This window comes from Mya arenaria, chromosome 12 (assembly GCF_026914265.1).
Source record: "Mya arenaria isolate MELC-2E11 chromosome 12, ASM2691426v1".
NCBI lineage: Eukaryota > Metazoa > Mollusca > Bivalvia > Myida > Myidae > Mya > Mya arenaria.
This window is the reverse complement of record NC_069133.1, coordinates 10,169,178-10,194,965: the sequence shown is the minus strand read 5'-3', so window position 1 is coordinate 10,194,965 and position 25,788 is coordinate 10,169,178. Positions and strand designations below refer to the sequence as shown.

At 33.6% G+C, this 25,788-nt stretch overlaps 1 protein-coding gene across 1 annotated transcript; it reads right to left on the bottom strand.

Moving 5' to 3' along the window:
• Positions 1 to 59: 59 nt before the first annotated feature.
• LOC128210433 (brevican core protein-like) lies at positions 60 to 24,594 on the bottom strand. The gene is made up of 12 exons (XM_052914783.1): positions 23,708 to 24,594; positions 18,950 to 19,077; positions 17,539 to 17,686; positions 17,118 to 17,251; positions 16,044 to 16,205; positions 15,294 to 15,347; positions 14,477 to 14,610; positions 13,729 to 13,857; positions 10,505 to 10,595; positions 2,475 to 2,576; positions 1,240 to 1,360; positions 60 to 432 (listed from the first exon to the last, which is right to left on the bottom strand). The coding sequence occupies exons 2-12, from the start codon at positions 19,005 to 19,007 to the stop codon at positions 399 to 401; spliced, it is 1,167 nt and encodes a 388-aa protein (XP_052770743.1). The 5' UTR covers positions 19,008 to 19,077; positions 23,708 to 24,594; the 3' UTR covers positions 60 to 398.
• Between the last annotated feature and the right edge of the window lie 1,194 nt (positions 24,595 to 25,788).

The window sequence follows — 25,788 nt, the reverse complement described above, 5'->3', positions numbered from 1 at the left end:
GTCCGGTTAACAAATTGTTACACAAAATTTATTCCAAATTCGAAATGTACAGTCCACGGCAACACAAGTTTCAGAAATTCACAAATGCACTTCAAACAACAATTGAATACATAGAAAAAGCCTTTTTAAGTGCAATCAGACTAAACTGCGTTGAATGAAATGTTCTTTTTAAGTTTAAAACGTTTTTGGGCGTTTACTTTTATGCTACATGCCCGTTTATCAAATGAAAATAAAGTGGGAGAGCCAGTCAAAAATGCTATATATGATAAAAGGCGCTCGGAATAACGTTACATAAGTACGCCGAAAAGGTTTAATGTAAGTATGTAATTAAGTGCTTTAATCAAGATTGAGATTTTGAAGACACAAGCAGAATTTATGTCAGTTGCATCTCGTTTCCATTAACCAACTACGCCTCCGCCGGTTGTCTTGGGTCTGAATAAAATAAAATATTTTGTCAATGGTAAACAAATTAGAATTATGATCGCATATACGTATGACAGTAAAGAAAAAGACGTCAAAGTCAAGAGCAAGGAGCAGCGGGTTGTCATTAAATGTTTAACTCGGGTGAAAATAAAATCAAAATACGGTCATCATTTTTCGTTCATGTCAATATTAAAACTGGTTGATGCATTGCTATGTCGAAGGACCGTGAGGAATCAGCCACGTGTTCGGTAATACAGGTTATAATAAAGGACGACTGGAATTTTGTAATTCGTCAATAATTACATTTCCGAGATTATCATACATTTGATGGAAGAACGCTCAGAAAAGAATGGGCAATTATCATTTCATTTTATTGTAAAAAATAATTTCAAGTCAAGTTTTATATTACTTTTTAGTATTCTTTGCCCAATTAATACATCTGAAACAGTGAGCAAGTAAGATTTATTTGACGAATAACAGTGACCTAGCGTTATTCGGATACAATTTTCTCCATGAAACGGTAGATCATCTATATAAATGCTCCCCATTTTTTGTTCTTGCACTGGTAGTACCAAAACCAAACATAACGGAATATACAACAATAAATGCACTATTTCAGACGCTGAAATTCTGTGTAGATCGTATCAATACTACTTCATTTATAAGCACCATCAAAACCCTGTTTAATATTTACGAAGGCATGATTTTCGTATAGAATTTACTATTAAAAATAGTTCGTATTACTTTTAAACGTATAATATATTTATTTTTTACATGTATTAGAATGCTACATGTAAAACTTTTCTATTGACTTACATTTCGCATAGCTGGTTTGATTCCGTAGTCATGCAATTGTAGTCTCCCCATTCCCAGTTGAAATAATGGGCAGCCACAACACAGTCATCTGCACCACTTTCCGGCTGGCCCGGGTGCCAGTCTGAGGTTCATTGAAAGTAAAACTATATAAAACACATAAAACACTTCTTTCCGGCTGGCTCGGGTGCTAGTCTGAGGTTCATTGAAAGCATAACTTCAACAACATAATAACATATTTTCCGGCTGACCCGGGTGCCAGTCTGAGGTTCATTGAAAGTAAAACTATATAAATATATATTTGAAAAGCTACAGAAAGAAGCTCAGTAGCCAAAAATTTAAACATAAATCCCGTTTAATGACACAGGGACATAGAACAAAGAACAAAAAATCACAAACAAGAAACACGGTACAACAGCATAAAACACGTCTTTTCCGCTGGCCCGGGTGCCAGTCTAAGGGTCATTGAATGTAAAACTTCATACAACAACATAAAAACACCACTTTTCGGCTGACCCGTTGTCAGCCTGAGTTTCATTACATCATTACATAAATCTGTGTGTTAAAATGGAACTCCTTATTTCAGAGAAAACATATTGTATTATTATGATGATAGCTTCTGTACAGCTTAAACATGCCATACTCCGGTGGACAAGCCAGCAAGTTAACGTCGGCAATCACTTTTCATCAAAATCCCCAACATTGAAAAGCTTAATTTCGTATATAAAAACATTGAATCCTAAATATTCATATTTTACAGCTGTTTATTATATGCCTATCAATGTTCTTTTCCATATCCAACAGTGAATATACAGTACGCCGTATTGACAAATCTGTATAATGCTGCTGTCGTTTTCCAAACCCGAATTAACATAGTACCAAAATGCTCAGTGCTGCCTATAAACACTGATGTTTATTAAAGATTTTACATTATATTAACTAACTTTTCAATTCAGGAACAAACGATATTGCTAAAGACATGATTTCGAAAGTATCGAATTCCTAAATGCATTTATGCAATTGAACTGTAATATTGAATGGAAATGCCGGTAAATGTGTAAAATTCGTGAGCAGTTTTGTTGGTTTTAGATAAAAGCAGATTGTTAACACATAGAAATAATTAAAATAGACATATAAACAAAGGAATAATTCTACAAAACTCCCCGAATGGGCATGGACCGAGTGCGAGTATAAATAAGCTAACACACCACCACCAGCCATAGTCATATTAAGATTACCGATGTATGTCGCAGGAGTGTTAGTGTCGGCCCATACGTAGACCCCTTCAGTCTTTATATCATTCAAACCGATCCAGTACACTACATTGCGGTCTGCTGCGGCTGAAATGTTGTTTATTACAAAACCTCCATCAGTATTTATATTTATATTGATATATTCTCAGTATACAAGTTGGAATATCGTCGGGGAATTCAACCACTCTGTACAAACCGTACAAACTTATGTTCATGGTATAACGGAAAACGTTCAAAGTCAGCGTTTAATATTACATATGGAGTACTTACCTTTACATTCAAAAAATATAAAAAATAAAATCAGTTCGTTTGCGTGTGCATATGTTTTCTCTTTTAATTAAACACAATTCATCGCATCCCTTATTTCACAAGCGTATATACAAATATAACGTGTATTTGTTATAAACACAGATAAGTTCAAACGAACCAAATACGTTCAATATCTTAAACGTTAACTAAGATCAGTGTCTTAAAATAGGTATATTTGTAAAGAAAACAATAATTAAACATGAAAATGCAACTGCAGTTTGCGATGTTTACAGAACCCCGATTGATATATTTTTAACATTTACATGACGAGCATGTCATTAAGCAATCCAAGAATACCTGGCTCCAGTTTCCAATACAAACAGAGAAAACACTATGACACATAAAATGTCTTTTTCAAAAGCCTAACAGGATATTTAAAACATATATTGTGTGTTTGTTTTAAAAAAAACGTATAAAGTGTGTTTTTCTAAAGCATACACAGCCTACCAGGGTATGAGTTCAGATAAGCCTTGATGTAATCATTTTTTGCCTTGGTATCGATGCGCGCGAGAACACTAGGCATATGTTTTAGTTTTTTTATGTTAAAAACATTTAATAGTAAACAAATATTGGGGATGAATTGTACGCATCAGCAGCATAGTGATATTTGGGTCAATGTTTTGGATTGATATATTTTGTTTACTTTTTTCTTTCGTATCAAAGCACTACTTTAGAACATTTAAAGTGTGTTTTTCTTAAGCATACCTGGGTATTAGAGCATATAAAGTGTGTTTTAAAGCCTACCTGGGTATTAGAGCATATAAAGTGTGTTTTTCTAAAGCCTACCTGGGTATTAGAGCATATAAAGTGTGTTTTTCTAAAGCCTACCTGGGTATAAGAACATATAAAGTGTGTTTTTCTTAAGCATACCTGGGTATTAGAGCATATAAAGTGTGTTTTTCTTAAGCATACCTGGTTATTAGAGCATATAAAGTGTGTTTTAAAACCTACCTGGGTATTAGAACATATAAAGTGTATTTTTCTAAAACCTACCTGGGTATTAGAGCATATAAAGTGTGTTTTTCTAAAGCCTACCTGGGTATTAGAACATATAAAGTGTGTTTTAAAACCTACCTGGGTATTAGAACATATAAAGTGTATTTTTCTAAAACCTACCTGGGTATTAGAGCATATAAAGTGTGTTTTTCTAAAGCCTACCTGGGTATTAGAACATATAAAGTGTGTTTTTCTAAAGCCTACCTGGGTATTAGAGCATATAAAGTGTGTTTTAAAACCTACCTGGGTATTAGAACATATAAAGTGTATTTTTCTAAAACCTACCTGGGTATTAGAGCATATAAAGTGTGTTTTTCTAAAGCCTACCTGGGTATTAGAACATATAAAGTGTGTTTTTCTAAAGCCTACCTGGGTATAAGAACATATAAAGTGTGTTTTTCTAAAGCCTACCTGGGTATTAGAACATATAAAGTGTGTTTTTCTAAAGCCTACCTGGGTATAAGAACATATAAAGTGTGTTTTTCTAAAGCCTACCTGGGTATAAGAGCATATAAAGTGTGTTTTTCTAAAGCCTACCTGGGTATTAGAACATATAAAGTGTATTTTTCTAAAACCTACCTGGGTATTAGAGCATATAAAGTGTATTTTTCTAAAGCCTACCTGGGTATAAGAACATATAAAGTGTGTTTTTCTACACCTACCTGGGTATAAGAACATATAAAGTGTGTTTTTCTAAAGCCTACCTGGGTATTAAAACATATAAAGTGTGTTTTTCTTAAGCCTACCTGGGTATTAGAACATATAAAGTGTGTTTTTCTAAAGCCTACCTGGGTATAAGAACATATAAAGTGTGTTTTTCTAAAGCCTACCTGGGTATTAGAACATATAAAGTGTGTTTTTCTAAAGCCTACCTGGGTATTAGAACATATAAAGTGTGTTTTTCTAAAGCCTACCTGGGTATTAGAGCATATAAAGTGTGTTTTTCTAAAGCCTACCTGGGTATTAGAGCATATAAAGTGTGTTTTTCTAAAGCTTACCTGGGTATAAGAACATATAAAGTGTGTTTTTCTAAAGCCTACCTGGGTATTAGAGCATATAAAGTGTGTTTTTCTAAAGCCTACCTGGGTATAAGAACATATAAAGTGTGTTTTTCTAAAGCCTACCTGGGTATAAGAACATATAAAGTGTGTTTTTCTAAAGCCTACCTGGGTATAAGAACATATAAAGTGTGTTTTTCTAAAGCCTACCTGGGTATTAGAACATATAAAGTGTGTTTTTCTAAAGCCTACCTGGGTATAAGAACATATATAGTGTATTTTTCTAAAGCCTACCTGGGTATTAAAACATATAAAGTGTGTTTTTTCTAAAGCCTACCTGGGTATAAGAACATATAAAGTGTATTTTTCTAAAGCCTACCTGGGTATTAGAACATATAAAGTGTGTTTTTTCTAAAGCCTACCTGGGTATAAGAACATATAAAGTGTGTTTTTCTAAAGCCTACCTGGGTATAAGAACATATAAAGTGTGTTTTTCTAAAGCCTACCTGGGTATAAGAACATATAAAGTGTGTTTTTCTAAAGCCTACCTGGGTATAAGAACATATAAAGTGTGTTTTTCTAAAGCCTACCTGGGTATAAGAACATATAAAGTGTGTTTTTCTAAAGCCTACCTGGGTATAAGAACATATAAAGTGTGTTTTTCTAAAGCCTACCTGGGTATTAGAACATATAAAGTGTGTTTTTCTAAAGCCTACCTGGGTATAAGAACATATAAAGTGTGTTTTTCTAAAGCCTACCTGGGTATAAGAACATATAAAGTGTGTCTTTCTAAAGCCTACCTGGGTATAAGAACATATAAAGTGTGTTTTTATAAAGCCTACCTGGGTATAAGAACATATAAAGTGTGTCTTTCTAAAGCCTACCTGGGTATTAGAACATATAAAGTGTGTTTTTCTAAAGCCTACCTGGGTATAAGAACATATAAAGTGTGTTTTTCTAAAGCCTACCTGGGTATAAGAACATATAAAGTGTGTTTTTCTAAAACCTACCTGGGTATAAGAACATATAAAGTGTGCTTTTCTAAAGCCTACATGGGTATTAGAACATATAAAGTGTGTTTTTCTAAAGCCTACCTGGGTATTAGAACATATAAAGTGTGTTTTTCTAAAGCCTACCTGGGTATTAGAGCATATAAAGTGTGTTTTTCTAAAGCCTACCTGGGTATTAGAACATATAAAGTGTGTTTTTCTAAAGCCTACCTGGGTATTAGAACATATAAAGTGTGTTTTTCTAAAGCCTACCTGGGTATAAGAACATATAAAGTGTGTTTTTCTAAAGCCTACCTGGGTATTAGAACATATAAAGTGTGTTTTTCTAAAGCCTACCTGGGTATAAGAACATATAAAGTGTGTTTTTCTAAAGCCTACCTGGGTATTAGAACATATAAAGTGTGTTTTTCTAAAGCCTACCTGAGTATAAGAACATATAAAGTGTGTTTTTCTAAAGCCTACCTGGGTATTAGAACATATAAAGTGTGTTTTTCTAAAGCCTACCTGGGGTATTAGAACATATAAAGTGTGTTTTTCTAAAGCCTACCTGGGTATTAGAACATATAAAGTGTGTTTTTCTAAAGCCTACCTGGGTATTAGAACATATAAAGTGTGTTTTTCTAAAGCCTACCTGGGTATAAGAACATATAAAGTGTGTTTTTCTAAAGCCTACCTGGGTATTAGAACATATAAAGTGTGTTTTTCTAAAGCCTACCTGGGTATAAGAACATATAAAGTGTGTTTTTCTAAAGCCTACCTGGGTATAAGAGCATATAAAGTGTGTTTTTCTAAAACCTACCTGGGTATTAGAGCATATAAAGTGTGTTTTTCTAAAGCCTACCTGGGTATAAGAACATATAAAGTGTGTTTTTCTACACCTACCTGGGTATAAGAACATATAAAGTGTGTTTTTCTAAAGCCTACCTGGGTATTAGAACATATAAAGTGTGTTTTTCTTAAGCCTACCTGGGTATTAGAACATATAAAGTGTGTTTTTCTAAAGCCTACCTGGGTATAAGAACATATAAAGTGTGTTTTTCTAAAGCCTACCTGGGTATTAGAACATATAAAGTGTGTTTTTCTAAAGCCTACCTGGGTATTAGAACATATAAAGTGTGTTTTTCTAAAGCCTACCTGGGTATTAGAGCATATAAAGTGTGTTTTTCTAAAGCCTACCTGGGTATTAGAGCATATAAAGTGTGTTTTTCTAAAGCTTACCTGGGTATAAGAACATATAAAGTGTGTTTTTCTAAAGCCTACCTGGGTATTAGAACATATAAAGTGTGTTTTTCTAAAGCCTACCTGGGTATAAGAACATATAAAGTGTGTTTTTCTAAAGCCTACCTGGGTATAAGAACATATAAAGTGTGTTTTTCTAAAGCCTACCTGGGTATTAGAACATATTAAGTGTGTTTTTCTAAAGCCTACCTGGGTATTAGAACATATAAAGTGTATTTTTCTAAAGCCTACCTGGGTATTAGAACATATAAAGTGTATTTTTCTAAAGCCTACCTGGGTATTAGAACATATAAAGTGTGTTTTTCTAAAGCCTACCTGGGTATAAGAACATATAAAGTGTATTTTTCTAAAGCCTACCTGGGTATTAAAACATATAAAGTGTGTTTTTTCTAAAGCCTACCTGGGTATAAGAACATATAAAGTGTATTTTTCTAAAGCCTACCTGGGTATTAGAACATATAAAGTGTGTTTTTCTAAAGCCTACCTGGGTATTAGAACATATAAAGTGTGTTTTTCTAAAGCCTACCTGGGTATTAGAACATATAAAGTGTGTTTTTATAAAGCCTACCTGAGTATTAGAACATATAAAGTGTGTTTTTCTAAAGCCTACCTGGGTATTAGAACATATAAAGTGTGTTTTTCTAAAGCTTACCTGGGTATTAGAACATATAAAGTGTGTTTTTCTAAAGCCTACCTGGGGTATTAGAACATATAAAGTGTGTTTTTCTAAAGCCTACCTGAGTATAAGAACATATAAAGTGTGTTTTTCTAAAGCCTACCTGGGTATTAGAACATATAAAGTGTGTTTTTCTAAAGCCTACCTGAGTATAAGAACATATAAAGTGTGTTTTTCTAAAGCCTACCTGTGGTATTAGAACATATAAAGTGTGTTTTTCTAAAGCCTACCTGGGTATTAGAGCATATAAAGTGTGTTTTTCTAAAGCCTACCTGGGTATTAGAACATATAAAGTGTGTTTTTCCAAAGCCTACCTGAGTATAAGAACATATAAAGTGTGTTTTTCTAAAGCCTACCTGGGTATTAGAACATATAAAGTGTGTTTTTCTAAAACCTACCTAGGTATAAGAACATATAAAGTGTGTTTTTCTAAAGCCTACCTGGGTAAAAGAACATATAAAGTGTGTTTTTCTAAAGCCTACCTGAGTATAAGAACATATAAAGTGTGTTTTTCTAAAGCTTACCTGGGTATAAGAACATATAAAGTGTGTTTTTCTAAAGCTTACCTGGGTATTAGAGCATATTAAGTGTGTTCTAAAGCCTACCTGTGTATAAGAACATATAAAGTGTGTTTTTCTAAAGCCTACCTGGGTATTAGAACATATAAAGTGTGTTTTTCTAAAGCTTACCTGGGTATAAGAACATATAAAGTGTGTTTTTCTAAAGCCTACCTGGGTATTAGAACATATAAAGTGTGTTTTTCTAAAGCCTACCTGGGGTATTAGAACATATAAAGTGTGTTTTTCTAAAGCCTACCTGGGTATTAGAACATATAAAGTGTGTTTTTCTAAAGCCTACCTGGGGTATTAGAACATATAAAGTGTGTTTTTCTAAAGCCTTTAGATGTTCTAATACCCAGGTAGGTTTTAGAAAAATACACTTTATATGTTCTTATACCCAGGTAGGCTTTAGAAAGACACACTTTATATGTTCTAATACCCAGGTAGGTTTTAGAAAAATACACTTTATATGTTCTTATACCCAGGTAGGCTTTAGAAAAACACACTTTATATGTTCTCATACCCAGGTAGGTTTTAGAAAAATACACTTTATATGTTCTTATACCCAGGTAGGCTTTAGAAAAACACACTTTATATGTTCTAATACCCAATTAGGCTTAAGAAAAACACACTTTATATGTTCTTATACCCAGGTAGGCTTTAGAAAAACACACTTTATATGTTCTAATACCCCAGGTAGGCTTTAGAAAAACACACTTTATATGTTCTAATACCCAGGTAAGCTTTAGAAAAACACACTTTATATGTTCTTATACCCAGGTAGGCTTTAGAAAAACACACTTTATATGTTCTTATACCCAGGTAGGCTTTAGAAAAACACACTTTATATGTTCTTATACCCAGGTAGGCTTTAGAAAAACACACTTTATATGTTCTTATACCCAGGTAGGCTTTAGAAAAACACACTTTATATGTTCTTATACCCAGGTAGGCTTTAGAAAAACACACTTTATATGTTCTAATACCCAGGTAGGTTTTAGAAAAATACACTTTATATGTTCTTATACCCAGGTAGGCTTTAGAAAAACACACTTTATATGTTCTAATACCCAGGTAGGTTTTAGAAAAATACACTTTATATGTTCTTATACCCAGGTAGGCTTTAGAAAAACACACTTTATATGTTCTAATACCCAGGTAGGCTTTAGAAAAACACACTTTATATGTTCTAATACCCAGGTAGGCTTTAGAAAAACACACTTTATATGTTCTAATACCCAGGTAGGCTTTAGAAAAACACACTTTATATGTTCTAATACCCCAGGTAGGCTTTCTAAAGCCTACCTGAGTATAAGAACATATAAAGTGTATTTTTCTAAAGCCTACCTGGGTATAAGAACATATAAAGTGTATTTTTCTAAAATCTACCTGGGTATTAGAGCATATAAAGTGTGTTTTTCTAAAGCTTACCTGGGTATAAGAACATATAAAGTGTGTTTTTCTAAAGCATACCTGGGTATAAGAACATATAAAGTGTATTTTTCTAAAACCTAGCTGGGTATTAGAACATATAAAGTGTGTTTTTCTAAAGCCTACCTGGGTATAAGAACATATAAAGTGTGTTTTTCTAAAGCCTACCTGGGTATAAGAACATATAAAGTGTGTTTTTCTAAAGCCTACCTGGGGTATTAGAACATATAAAGTGTGTTTTTCTAAAGCCTACCTTGGTATTAGAACATATAAAGTGTGTTTTTCTAAAGCTTACCTGGGTATAAGAACATATAAAGTGTGTTTTTCTAAAGCCTACCTGGGTATTAGAACATATGAAGTGTGTTTTTCTAAAGCCTACCTGGGTATAAGAACATATAAAGTGTGTTTTTCTAAAGCCTACCTGGGTAAAAGAACATATAAAGTGTGTTTTTCTAAAGCCTACCTGGGTATAAGAACATATAAAGTGTGTTTTTCTTAAGCCTACCTGGGTATTAGAACATATAAAGTGTGTTTTTTCTAAAGCCTACCTGGGTATTAGAACATATAAAGTGTGTTTTTCTAAAGCCTACCTGGGTATTAGGACATATAAAGTGTGTTTTTCTAAAGCCTACCTGGGTATTAGGACATATTAAATGTGTTTTTCTAAAGCCTACCTGGGTATTAAAACATATAAAATGTCTTTTTCAAAAGCCTAACAGGATATTTAAAACATATATTGTGTGTTTGTTTTAAAAAAAACATATAAATTTGTTTTTCTAAAGCATACACAGCCTACCAGGGTATGAGTTCAGATAAGCCTTGATGTAATCATTTTTTGCCTTGGTATCGATGCGCGCGAGAAATCCGCCATGCTGCTGACAGTAAGTCTGAAAAAGAAAATAATGCCAAATTTTTACAATCAAATAATAGAAATAAACTTATAAAAATATGTCTGTTTGTTAAGAAATTTTGACCATTGTTAATATTAATACGTAATATTGTTTCATATTGTTTATTCTTTGAATTAAATATCGATTTTACAACCAATTACGTTAACCCATATGTACGCATGTGATTGTAATATATTTTGTATATATACTCTTGTTTGATTGTTATTGTTTTGTTAATATGCCTGTACTCCTTCACGAAATTTATTGTAAACAAATTTGTTATTCACGATGTACATTTCAGTAGTCAGCATTACAATAAAAATAAGAAGTCCAAGGGCACGTTTGGCACTCTGATCAACAGCTTTAGAATTCTAGTTTTTCGACTTTTATTGGCCTACAAATATGTGCGATCACCAAATGTGTTTGTGTGTATGGTTATTGTTTTTTAAGTGTATACAATTTCTTATACCATTTCACTCATCGGCTGATCTACTGGGTCTACGATAAAAAAAACACTGGAGGACAAGCAGTGTGGTTTTCGAAGAAATCGAACATATAGTCGACCAAGTCTTACAAGCATTTTTGATTCATAGAGTAAAAATGCAAAAATGTATCTACAATTTCAGATTTTATTTTGTTTTATGAAAATTACGATTTTATATAACTTATGGATGCGACTTTTTGGACTAGGAATATCTGATAATATGCTTAAGTCTATAATGTCGGGTAATTCTCTTTTACAGACTGGTTTGATGTTTCTTATGGTCTCCGGCAGGGTCGCATTCTGTTTTTTATAATATATATTCTACGAAGATCTTGTTGAGTTCTTAGAAAGTTTCGATATCCAAATTTTGACAATGATGAGAAACTAAAAATTCAATTATATGCAGATGACATTGTTCTGTAAGGTTCAAACGAATCTCACTCACAGCAAGTTTTAAATACTTCAGCCAATTGGTGTTATATTAATCATATGACCATCAATTGTACGAAGAATAGCATGGTTCACTTTCGTCCTCAATCTGTACAACACACTAGTTACGGTTTAATATGTGGCATGAAACTTGAAAGGTATACTGTTCTTGGCATTATTATACAGTAAGTTTTTCTAATAGATAAGTTAGAATTTATTTTGATGTTCTCGCTCCATTTTTTTCTAGATCGCCAAAATGAACAATAAAACGACACGGTAATCGGCACCATAAGTGAAACACATGTGTGCGATTTAATTGGCAAACAAAATACAAAGCGAACAGCAAAATGTATTTAGCATATATAATTTTACATATCTTACTCTATCACACTATCAAAATTTTCTTTCTTGCTAATTATACGAATGGACTTACGAATGTTATCCGGAAAAAAGCCACACTCATATACAATGAATATCATCACCTCGACTAACCAACATCTACGAGCGCGGTAAACAAATATTTCATCTCCGGACTACCGAGATAAACGCGCATAATTTGGCGCATATCCCATCAACCGGTGGGGAAAATCCCGCTTTGGGTTAAGGATTGTTGGAATAAGAGTGAGGTCTGTGCACATAAACTGGTTTAAACCCCCAGTAAATTTACATTTTACTGACCGTTCCAAGGCGGTACCTAACAATTCTTGATAAACATACCTAGTTTTTTATATATAGTTTGTATGCACTGTGCTGTTTGTGGAGTTTTGTGCTGTTTTGTATGTTTCTTGTTTGTGATTTTATGATCTATGTCTTTGGCGTTCACCCAGTGCCATTAAACCGGGTTTATGTTTAAACTTTTTGCTACTGAGCTTGTTTCTGCAGCTTTTTGCATAAATATTCAAAAAATTGTTTCAGTCACACTCGGCAAGACCAATTCCTCTATCTAGGATCTGCACTTTACGACTTTGATATGCTGTTATTCGACAGTCCATCATTTCGTTCTTTCTGTTGTTCTTTCCAGTTTGATGACAGGAAATGTGTATAACTTTATGTCATGGAGCATTTGCAAGATTGGTGTGAATAAGACCACTAACGCAAGAGTAATTGTCTTCTAACTAATGAAAATAACTTCGTGTGAACTTTAATACAACATACCTGATTGAACACAGTGTTGTGCTGCATGCACATGGTTTTAATGAATCATCACCATCAGAGTTATTGCCCTTTAATTATTAAAATTATTATACTTGAATTTGTCCTTTTCAAAAAAAAAATAACTATAGTGTATACCGAATAAAACTTTATGAAATGTATGGGAAAAACCTACGAAATTATAAACTGGTATACTGACTTATTATATGCAAATAAGGCAGATAAGTGGGCGGAGTATACCATCAATGTCGTTAGTGAAAAGTCGCAGAGGTTTTTGTAAAATGCACTTTTTGTGTATGACAAAATAAAGTGTGGCAAATCATTAGCATTGTTAAAACTAAGATACTAAGCTGGAACCCTTCTGAAAATGTTGATATCTGCTCAAATATCGTATTTGAAGACAACACTTTTCATATTAATAAGCGTCAACAGCTTTGTTGTTGAGTGATTGGTTGATTGACATTATCACGTGATGTTACCCATGTATGATCAATGTGTCAATACAGCGATAAGAAGATTTGTCAATATATCTATCAAAGTATTCGTGTTTTAGTTGATTACAGGTTGTTATATGTTATTTACTATATTTTCTTAGCTTTACTTTTCTTAGAGCAACAAAAAATATAAGGCAAATAGAAAGTCACGTAATATGCAAATTTCGTAAAGACATTGTGCGCGCTAAATTTAGATTTGCTTTCGGTTTTGTTGCATTTTGTAATTGCGAAAAATGCAATTTTTTATCATTCTATGGTTAAAAAGGTCAGAAAAGGTTCAAAGAAGTTATTTGGACTGGATATGAATACAAATAAATACTTTACATTACTGAAACAGAATGAGACTTTGATAGCGACGTTGCCCATTAAAAGAAACGCCATAATATCACTTAAATTTATTTTTCTGACACAAATCATGCGGGTTTTTTTTTAATTTAAGTCAAATGAGATCAATACAATAATGCATTTAGATTTTATTTTAAAATCATACATTAAGTGTATTAGACCTATATTCTGCCCCTTTTCAAAAAGTTTTCATGAAAAAGAGGCTGACCAGAGTCCAGCCAGGTACCTGCGAATCAGACCAGCTAATGTTTCTATCGCCAATCAGGTAGCAAGAGTTGCCAAAATCAATCCAGTTGTTTCCTGGTGGGCAGTCCTGCACTGTAGTCAACGATGTTGCTTTAGAGACTATTTTGGGCTATAGACATATATAGGAAAATACAGATAATGTACATAAGGTATTTCCATTATAAACTTCCTCGCCCTACATAAAAGGTGTTAAAACATAGAAAAATAGGCCGTGTAGTGCCCATGTAAGTGCAATAACCGTCGGAAATTATATGCAAAATTCAATGAAAAATAACTAAAATAGATACAAGAGAGGTGCACTCTGACTAAAAAACACAGTTTCAAGTCACGCAATTTTCTATTTTCACTTTGTTAACAAGCAATCGTTCGGCTTATACATTCAATAACTTTTTTGTTAATGCCTCTAGAAACATAGGTTAAAAATCTGAGAGAAGCTTACACGTGTGGCCTCTGGGTAGGCGTATTTATATTGCGAGAAAAATGATTAAATTTACTTACAAGGTGAAAATATTCTCCCAAAACACCAAAATCTCTTCGAACACCGCCATTTTATTCCGCATCACATATTTCCCTCACTTAAAATTCGTAAACCACAAAACACGTTGGACCCCCTGACATGGCCACATATTCAGTATATCAAATAATGTTGATATGTGTCGTTGTTGCATTTTTAAAACCTTTGCAGCCTCTAGCATACCTGTGATCTGTGCATCATACGAGCATCATACGAGCAACTTACAGATTGGAGTGTCGCATTTCTGGCCGGTGAAATGGGCATCACACACGCATAAATAGTTGTTTGAAGTGCCGGCGAAACATGACCCGTGAACACACGGGCTCGGACTACATGCGTTCTTTGTGGCTGGTTAATAGAACAAAACAAACCTAATATGGATTTTGTATGACGAATCCATGTCTAAAAAGCTCTATGCATGCATTCAATGTTCATGTAATAGTTAGTTGACATGAAGAAAATTCTTAATGAATAATAATGGGCGTAGTGAGCGTAGCGAAATTTCTTCAGGTCATCTAACTGACTTAGAATACAACCTCATTGGCTGAAACATTGACAAAGCAAAATCTGATGCAGGGAATGTGTATCGGATGAGTGGCAGTAGGCGGATCTTTAAACACACGCGAAAGGTGGAATTCTTAATGATAAAGTCTGGCGCTTAATGATAACCTATCTGCAATACCATTGGCTTAAAATGTAGGTTGTAGTCTAACATCTTAAACAGAAAAGGTCGCTTAGAACAGTGAACAGTCTCCTATTACTCACGGCATTAGGTCAAACAATAATTTTCAGAAATAGTATTCAATTTGCTTCCTGTTTAAAGCAGCTAGGCATTTTTGTCATAAAGAATCTTCAACCAATCGCTGTCGTTTATTTCTTTATTTCTTAGCGTGTTTATTAGCGTCATATTGTTGATAATTCGTTACAGGAAAGTGCCGTGTGCACTACTAATTTTCTGCTCTAAAAAGACATGCCTTGGAACACGAATTATATTTTAAACATATTTACGTAATTGTACCATATTGACTTACATCGATTTGCCAAACCAGTCCCGAACACCGCATTAACGTTCACAAACAAAAGAACTGAAAAACAACACGAAAACATGACAAAATTGAATTATTTTATCGTATAAATTAACGTCACAGAATATACAGCAGCCATATATTATTTGATACTCATTTCAGCTATAAACTTCATGTGTACACATTCTTTATATGCCTTTATATAAGGTTGCCAAATAATAGTACTAACCAAATGTTCTCCACAACATTGCTCGATTTAAACAACCCTTATCTGCGAAATGAAATAATCAAGAGCTGTTTGACCTTACAAACTTTATCTACAAATGACCTCAACATTGACCTAGACTAGCATGAGCGTGAGGGTAACAGAATCTCGCGGTTTCTTCTTCTAGAACGCTTATCACATTCTAAATTTCAAACGTAAGTCATTTTAAACATGTTCTTTTAATGTTTATAAAGTTTGCAAGATTTTGATTCTGCAACAAATGGACGTGAAATACAGAGATGTGGTCATAATTAGGGGAAAAATTGAAATAAGAAAATGTATCGGTCCTAAGTTCGCTAAAATTAACATCCGGTAAGTGTTGCCTTTGGCCATTATCCTTTTTCCCCATTTTTTTTATTTTTTAAATTATGTCTTTAATTATGTCTTATCCCTAGCAAAGAACGCAGACAGTACAATTAATCGATCTAAATAAAATTCCGTACAACAACGAAACAATTCATGGATTTATTTCAGGCCTTCAAAGTATATACACGCCAAATACACTATAAGCAACACAATTCCTGCTTCTCTCGTTTCCCAGTCGCATCTTCTCGCGTTGTTTCCCGGCCCACTCTCCGGTGCGGCTTGTCCCCCTTTCTCTAGGGACAGGTCCCTTGTATCTGTCACAGGGGGCTCCAGTGAACATTCGGGCACTGTAAAAACAATATTGGAACATTTTTAAACTCTCATTGGTCCTTGAATACTGAATATATAGGCTGCTGTTAATAGCTCGGAGCACTCGTATACAGACATATTCAATATCCTGATATATTTCAAAGTATACAGATTCATATGGTTACTATACATTCACAACCCTTATGAGCAGCCCATATATTATGGAAAATACATATTCGTGTTTACGCTAACGTATTGCAATTTAATCATTTAGAAAGCTTCAGACGAAAACGAACGAGAACGTCCAATTTAGTCGTTGATTGGTTGTATACGCGTTGGGTTGTATAGAAATAATCGCGCCAACTCTAAGGCAGTTAAAAAAAGTATTTCTAAGAGTCAAATGTAAGCTATCGTTTAAACTATGTAAGGTTATCAGTAGGACGAGCTTAAACTCCAATGAACTCATCTATTTTCGCATATTGGTAAAAGGCGGTAACGCTAACATTAAGAGATGTACGATATTAGAGTATTCCTGTAAACTGTGACTGTTACTCGGTGTGATTCTTGCTGAAAGTCAAATGTTTTGGATTTTATAATTGTACCAATACAGCAAACTCCAGGCAGCAATTACTTCCCCTTTGCCGTACAGTGTACTTCTCTGCTCGTCAAGGGAGATAAATGCGAAAGAGATTGTCAATTAAGACTACAACAAGGTTTGGTTTGTGGTCACCAAGCCGGACAAGTGGGTTTACTCCGGCTACTCCGGTTTCCCCCACAACGCAAGACCACACTCTCGCGTAATATCGTGCCAACGAGAGAGATTAATATAATGTTGTTATAACTTGTTGCGTAATCATTGTAAAATAAAAAAGTTTAAACTAAACAAAGTTTGGCAATCGTGCTTGTCCCTGCAGTTTCCATTGCCTAATTGACAAAGTAACTACACTTACACTTGGGACACTTCATGAGCGAGGCGAGTCCCCGAAGCGCGCGTCCCATCATTCTCCGCATGATACAGGCGGGGGCGTGTCCACATCGGGCGTCCACCGCACCACTCATACAGTCAGTGGTGTTCTTAAGGATCCTTTAAATATGAGGTAAAGGTAAATAGCTACATAACATTCCACCACTTGCATTTCCATTATTTTAAACATGTTGTGAATGGTAGTCATTACAGAGGATTTTTCATGGACATCCTAACACTCAATCGGATCAGAATAAAATCAGGAAATACGGTAATTTTGAGTAACATCCTTTTAAACTGATATACGAGTACATACAATCCCACCAGACACGTGAAATTAGTCGCCTGTTTCGTGTGAAACAGGAAGTGTCAAAGTACTCCGATAGAATCGATCAAACGTTACTTACTGACACCATTGTGAACGCATGTCGGCAGCGTTAAATTGGCTGGATCGACTCTGTAGGTCAGATATCATTTCCGCCTGGACCACGTGACAATCTGTTGTTGATGACGTCACTTCCGTCTGATTCCAACAGGACGCATATTGTAGAATTTCTAAGTAATTAAGAAGTAATTTTATTTGGTGCAAACAAATACAGGTTGGAGCCACGCACTTATATTCTTAAAGTCTGTTGTTGTTTTTAAACCACCGCTTCTATTTTTCACCAAAACTCTCAATACAAATGAGCGTTATATTAATACAAATTAGTTTAACAATGTTGCTTGAAATGAAGCAAACAATGGCATTATATAGTTGTATCGAATGGTTTCGGGAACACTGATGCTGTAACCCCGTTTCTGTTAGGCTTTAATCAGCGAAATGTTTAGGCAACACCTTCAAGAGCTATATGAAATGACCGCCTTGGTTCTTCATATGTGTATTTCCGTTAAAGAAAAACAGAATGTTATAATTCCTTAGCAACTTAATTCCATATTTTTATAAATCGCCCGCTCCTGATTCGAACTTAGTGAAACAAAAATTAGCTCGCCCCTCAAATTGAGTCAGCCAAAATCCGTCGAACGAAACACTAGTCGGTGTTGTTTGTGTGTACTGCAAAACACCGTCACATTTTGGCTTTGATCTGCTATTTAAAGGGGCTTCACTCCGTGTGATGAAATAGCGAAAAAAAGAGAAAATTGTCAATAACTGACATAAACTTGGTATCGATGCGAAGAATGCATTGAAGTACTCATAGCACATTGGATACAACACTGGACTGCAATTTTTGCGACACCGGTTCGAACCCGGTCTCCAACACGATTTTTTTTTACATTTTGGTATTCTTTACAATTATGATACCGTAGATTAAAACATTTTATTAAACAATTGTCCTGAGATTCGTTACAGAAAAAAAATTGTTGGTGCCAATCTGATGTATAGTCCCTTTAATTGTGTTTTTGACGAATAAAATCAATTGAGAGCGACAAGCAGCAGTGGGTCTTATAGTCAATATGACGTTAGCAGGAAATATGACATGGCATGGCTTCCTGAGACAGCAAAGTAGCGGCGCCCGTGCTGTTACATGTTTAGAAGAATTGGACTACTTTCAATGCTTTTCCATTTCATGCTACGTAGAATATGTTTCACATGGCGCAAATTTATTTCGACAATTTACTTTTATAATACTTATTTCTTTCTGATTGTCGTGCTTCATACTTGTGTGTTTAAGAGATTATCGGATCGTGTTTACTAGTAGTGACATCGTATGAGTGCCCCCCCCCCCCACCCCCACCCCATGGTCCGATAGTGTTTACTGATTCTGACATTATGGGTGCCCCGCCCCTCATCCGCATGCTATTGTGTATAATCACACGTACCGTCAAATGCCTCTACGCACAAGTAGTCGACCGTATTCTCAACTGTGCCAAACGTCATAGCAAATATGACGTCATCTTTACACGCTGCCGCTTTCGGGTCATAACATTCCTTAAATCTTCCGAAAGATCTGAAAGATATATATCAGGTGTGTTGTTTTTATCAAAATAATTTATATGGCGTATTACTACATTTTTGTTATCGAGCAAGAATGGTGAACATTATGCTTGTTCACATTATGCTCTTTTCACGCCATTGGTCACATATAGAGAATACTGGTTTAGTGCCGTGGATGGAGGAAGTTTATCTGGCAAGACGGAGAAATATATCGGGTGAGCAGATTTGTATGCAAGTGACAGGATAAATAGTGCTCCATTGACACCCTTCAGCTCTGTAAACCAAAGCTTTTGAGAAATGAGAATTGAAAGTTCATATTTAAAATATAATTCAGTGGTCAGTTTTTGCCCCACAGCTTACGTTATAAATGAAACCCCTATAAATAAGGTAAAAAAATAATGTTTGTTTCCAATAACACCCCCCCCCCCCCCCGATACTAGGGTAGGTAGGTAGGTCGGGGTCATATTTTCAAAGTAAAGTTGTGGCGGAATATCGTTTTCATCGATGCCATTTGGTAACTACAGCGCTGTATTAAAATACATTTAGACGTCTTACCGAATCAGGAAAAATGTTCCCAAAAGAAGGGGAAAATCAGTCAGAAAAAATAACTGTCTAATTGCAATTAATAAATGAGTCGGTTGGAAAACTGGGTTGTTCGATAAACAGGACCGAAACAAATATTTTTCGGTTACATCTAACTGTTTGATTGCTATACACACCTTAGCCGGGTCTAAAAAATGATCCCAATTCGTAATAGGAAAAATTGAAAAATGATCTCAATCATCCAAACTTTATATTTGAGATTGGCTAATAACATTCTGGGAGTAAAATTACTTTGGGTCCGTGTTTTTTATCAGTCAACCCACCGCTACTGAGGAAAATGACCGATAGTTACGTATTAAAATCGCCGTTCACAGTCTATTCTCAAGCGATAATTTACGAAATGTTATTGCAATGACAAACTTTAAAAGATATGGAATAATAAAGAAGGCCAGTTGGAATAGATATATGTGCAATAAAGTGAAATAACAAATTCCTGTATAATCTTTATTCCCGATAGTTAACTCTGGTTGTAATAAATGGTATGGAATGGAATAAACTAAAACATATGGAGTATACATACTCAAATAAAGCACCACCGTATAATAATATGAATACAACTAGACATACTTATTTATGTTACCATACTCGCTAACACATGAATGTAATTTCCCTTGTATCAGTTCTAACATCGAAGAAACCATGTTAAACAGTCATTAACATATGTTTCACTACTTTTAACACTACTTTGGTGGCATATAACTGCCGTAAGATAACCTGTTAACGATTGCGAATTATTTCGTGTTAACCACTTAATCTTATTACGTTAGCCTGTAAGTATCGGACTTATTAAGTGGAATTCGCAAACCATAACTAGATGACCCGTTAATAGCTAAAAAGGGTAAAAGGTGGCATTTCTGGGTACTTTAAATCCTGTTTTTAGTCTTATGATATTTATCTTACCGAACAAGTAACGCAAATATTAATTAGAAACTAGTTAATTATCGCGAAAATTAAGTGGTTAACACGAAACAATTCGCGAACGTCAACAGGTTATCTTACGGCAGTTATATGCCACCTGAAACACTATACCTCAACATTTCATGCACATATTATATGTATTTAACTTTTAAATTAAACAAAATTCTTTTTAATTGACTTATGTTCTCTTTAAAAGTTCAATCATGTGTCCTTGGCTATAACTAATACCTTATATAAAGTTTAAAACATCATTTTTGGTTTGAGAAATTGTGCTCACTTTTTATATAACATAGTAGTAATTCAACCGTTATGGAGAAATATAATGTTACTTTAATGAACTTTCAGTGATTACTCATGTTCCTATTCATGATAGCATGTTTACCATTACTTCTTTTTAAACTCATTCATGACATAGTTTCTTTTGGAGTGTTCATTATGACTTCGCTGTAATAATCAAATGTATTGAACAATAAAGTCAATAATTAATCACATGAAGGTAGAATTTCTGACACAATCAGCAAATTTATGGCATGGTTGCAAGCTACTGTAAGAGAGTATGTCTTAACATTTTTTTCTCAAATGCTGTGCCAAAAAATGGATATGGTTATGGAGGAATAACGTTTCGAGGACAAATATTCTTTTAATTACTCGGATATATTTTTTCTCCATTAATGTATTTAAGAAATGGTGTCGAGGTGCTCATTCAGAGCCTGCGGCATGCATATACTTGTTTGTAAATACTGGTTTGGTATATGTATGTCCAAACAGACAAAGGAAAATTGCGTAACGGAGGAATAACAAAACGATTGGACAAACAAAAGTGAGTTTCATGCATAAACATACATGTTCTGCTGACAAGTTAGTGTATATCTCAATTCTCTCAGTGTTAGTGCTTGTGGTACAATGCCATAGAGAATACCGAAAATGTGTTTCTTTAGTTCAAAGAACCTAAAACACCGTTATGGGAGAAATAGAGAAGCAGAATAAATATAAGTTATTTCCTGTTTTCTAATCCTCGAACATATTGTTATGTATTTCATTTCTATACATATAACGTATGTATGTTTGTATGCTATTTGTCAAATAAATAAAGTATAAACTAACTATTGTCGGCGACAATGAAGCTAATGAAGCTGTTATTTTATCCACTTTATTACATTGTTTGACTGATTTACTTACAATTCGGAACCAAATATTGTATATTAAAAAGAAAACCATCTTACTACGGAATCGTTTTAGCATTTAACCTGGCGACATGCTAAATAAGCTACCCTATCATGATATACAGCAGCCTCAGATTGAGAACGATCAGTTTTAAGTAGAGATAAAACGATGATCGAGTTTTGTCGAAAGTCGATTATTTGTGTCCGAGGTCGGCGATAATCGATTTCATTATTCCATAATCGAGTATCGCTAATGTACGGCAAAGGGAAGTAACCGTGTTGTGTATGTACTGATTTTCTTTAAAACGGGAAACGGCACGGACTTATACGGGGTTATACGGCAATTAGAAATCAGGGGAGCTAACTCTCGCAACATCCGTTTCAAAATGTCAGCTCCCATGGACGAACGTGTCTTTTTTAAGTAAAAAATCATCTTCATTGTAATATCAAATATAAAAAAAGTTTATCAAGTAAAAATGATTATTTATTCAGCATTTCCCCATGTTATATCTTGCTAGAAAAATATTAAATTCATTTCAACATGATGTCATGATAATTGATAAGTATTTCATGTAAAAGATTGGAACATTTTTAAAATGCTACATGTAAATACATTTTGTACTACATTTTTGTTCCAAATTATGTAATATTTGTTTTAAAGTGATGAAAATGCTGATAACTATGTAAAGATTTCACCAGTTTATGGTTGATCTTTTTAATAAATATAAAACTACTGTTTGGTATATACTGGTAGTATGGAAAAATCAAGTTTTTATTCTCAATTATTTTAGAATTAAGTTATCGCCTAAAAACATTTTACTAAATTATCAATTGTAACCTGGAATGTATAACAAAACAGCATATAAAACATAACTGATTTTAATATGTTTATTCACTTAAAGACATATGTATGTACAAACCAATATAGTTTGGGATGTATTTGTAATATTCACTTGTTCCGTTTCGATTATATAATCGATGATTGATCGAAATGGCTCCTCCGATTATTTTCGATGATCGATTATGACTTTGGTCGATTTTTAATCCCTAGTTTTAGGACACTTTTAATATATCAGCCTTTTGCTGAAGACTCCTGTTTTATCCACACTCACAAATATTTGCATGAGGGCAATATTTTCACAATTTTATAAATGGCGATAAATTTATACCGATTATTTGAATCTGTCTGACCTTTGCTCCTACTTGAGCGAGTCACTGTGACAGTAGCGCACATCATGTTTATTTTAATGTCAAAACATGACAATGGGAGGGTTATTGTTATATGATTGTTTTCAATCCGACAGTAATTAACTTGTCATATTCGATCAATACACGCATACATTAACCAGCATTATGTTGAATACACGTAAGATAAGAACTGAGCAATGATGATGATGATGATGATTATTATTATTATTATTATTATTATTATTATTATTATTATTATTATTATTATTATTATTATTATTATTTTATCTTATTTTATTAGTAGTATTACTATTATTATTACTATTAGTAGTAGTAGTAGTAGTAGTAGTAGTGGTAGTGGTAGTGGTAGTGGTAGTGGTAGTGGCAGTAGTAGTAGTAGTAGTAGTAGTAGTAGTAGTAGTAGTAGTAGTAGTAGTAGTAGTTGTAGTGGTAGTTGTAGTGGTAGTGGTAGTGGTAGTAGTAGTAGTAGTAGTTGTTGTTGTTGTTGTTGTAGTAGTAGTTGTATTATTATTATTATTATTATTATTATTATTATTATTATTATTATTATTGTTATTATTATTATTATTATTATTATTATTATTATTATTATTGTTATTATTATTATTATTATTATTATTATTACCAACATTTACTTTAGATGATTATAAATTATGTTGCTGTACGTTAATCTGGCGTTGTTAGAACATTTTAAAAGCTGTGGTGACAGTATAACAATCTATCAACAAGAAGACACATTGTTCAACTTACCCACAAAGTGCCGTCAGTTGGTCAACGGTAGGTATCGCTGCCAAAACGTCTGTAGTAACGTTAACGTCACCCTGACCACTTAGGATACTCGTGCATGACGTCACTGCCGTTAGGTCGCACGCGTCCACTAAATCTAGCGTTCGCCATAAAATAAAAAAATAAAGTAGCGTTATGATAGCGTTATGAAGATAGCAAAGCCGAAAAGCAGACGTGAAGATATCATTGTTTTGCTTGATGTCTGTCTGTTTTAATTGTTTGTTAGTGTTTTTACTTTTTTTCTTGCGGTTGCTGTTTATTATCAATATACATGTCTACTTAAAGTAATAATATAAAATTTCATATTATAACACACCGACGTCGTCGCTCGTTTTTCTATGATTGTTATTGATTGTTCATTTAAAGCCATTTTTATAATAACTCAAAATGGTAACCATACCTTTAAACAAGAATGCGCAAACGCTGAAGATGAGGATGCTGAAGGTAGCCGGAGGCTTAATATCCATTTTAATGATCCATGTTTTTGCTTTGAAGATGTATGTTAAACAAAAAGTTACTGAAGAAAATTTTCAAAACATAAGATGTGTCATTCACTGTCATTTAGTCCATTACTATTACTAATACTATTCTTACTAATGAAGCGAGTAATGAATGATTGGTAAAACGGCTCATTACTTACGGCCCTAATCAATTACCATAACGTAACTGACCTGACGTCGACTTTGTCAAAAGGTGTGCGTTGTGAAACAGCTGTAATACTCATGTTACGAATACCGTAGTTGGTCTAGATACTACAAAAAACAGTTAAAATGGTTATGTCCGTACTATAAAGATGCACTCTTACTCTCAAGTTAGATGTACCACAATTAATACAATTGGTTGAATTTACCGAAAAGGATGAATTAATATCGAAAACAATGGTTCTTCTGAAGGAAATTGTGTTTAATTTGAAAGAAAAGTGCAGAAAACACGGTAGTTCTACCTTATGAGACGATAGTAGATCACAGTAAATCTTTTAGCACTCACCAATCATTTAATATTTTTTGTGTTTTCAGCTATTAAATACACGGTTACAATCTTGTTATTAGTATTTAGTAAGTTCCATAAATGCATTATTTAGTAAGTAGTTAAAGGTTAATTATTCAAACTTTATGTTTTTTATACATGTGTATGTGATGATTTTGAATACGAGTGTATATTTAAGGTATTCGATGTACAATTAGGCTTGTCACTTCATTGAGCCCTGGTTATGCCTGGTGACCCTTAAATAATTTCGCTGGTATCATTTGAAAGGGTATTGTACATATTCTGATAAAAAAATGTAAAATAAATTTTAAAACTGACATTATGAATAAAATAATTGCAGGTATTTTTTGTTTTGCTTCCAACTGATATCAGACTTGATCTACAATATCCCTAGGTCAAAATAGATTATTTCTTAAAGATATCGGTATATAGGAAAAAAGAAGAAGAAAGTTTATTCAAGGAAATATAACACACAATTATATATTTGAAATAGGCCAACATGACCCATGATCAAATTCATCGAAAAAAAACGGCCTACGTAAACAAATACAAATAGCAAACTATAAAGTATATTTGTGACAAATAAATAGCAACTGTATCTAAAGAGTTTGATATAGATATCATAAATAATAAATCAATGAATTAAACTATAAACTAGTATATTTGTATCATATTATTAACAACAGTATCTATAGAATTTGATTAATATTATGCAAGAGGACGTCTTAAAAAGACAGTATTTATACCAATCTTGCGCATTAAACATTGATTTGCACAAGAGATGATGGTGTCATCAATTTCATTAAACATTATGGCCCAAATTTCTGTAAACTTCTCAAGATTAACAGGCTTAATAAGCTTATTTCAAGGGGCAAAAAAATAAAATTCACAAAAAGAAACAATAAGAAAATGGTTTAGTTTAATTATCATAACCATATTTCCCATTTAATAAATACGCTTAAAGAAATAAGTACTAGGTAAATTATAGAAATTAAAATAAAATTGGTGAGCTTAGATTAACCCAGGTTTAAGGGACTTAAGGAGATTTCGAGAATTTG

Coding starts and splice junctions, on each gene's coding strand:
- LOC128210433 (XM_052914783.1), bottom strand. CDS start 19,007: ATGACGTTTGGCACAGTTGAGAATACGGTCGACTACTTGTGCGTAGAG. Junction 13,858..14,476: donor CTCCAATCTGTAAGTTGCTC/GTATGATGCTCG, acceptor ATATGTCTATAG/CCCAAAATAGTCTCTAAAGC. Junction 2,577..10,504: donor TTATCTGAACTCATACCCTG/GTAGGCTGTGTA, acceptor ACAACATTTCAG/CCGCAGCAGACCGCAATGTA.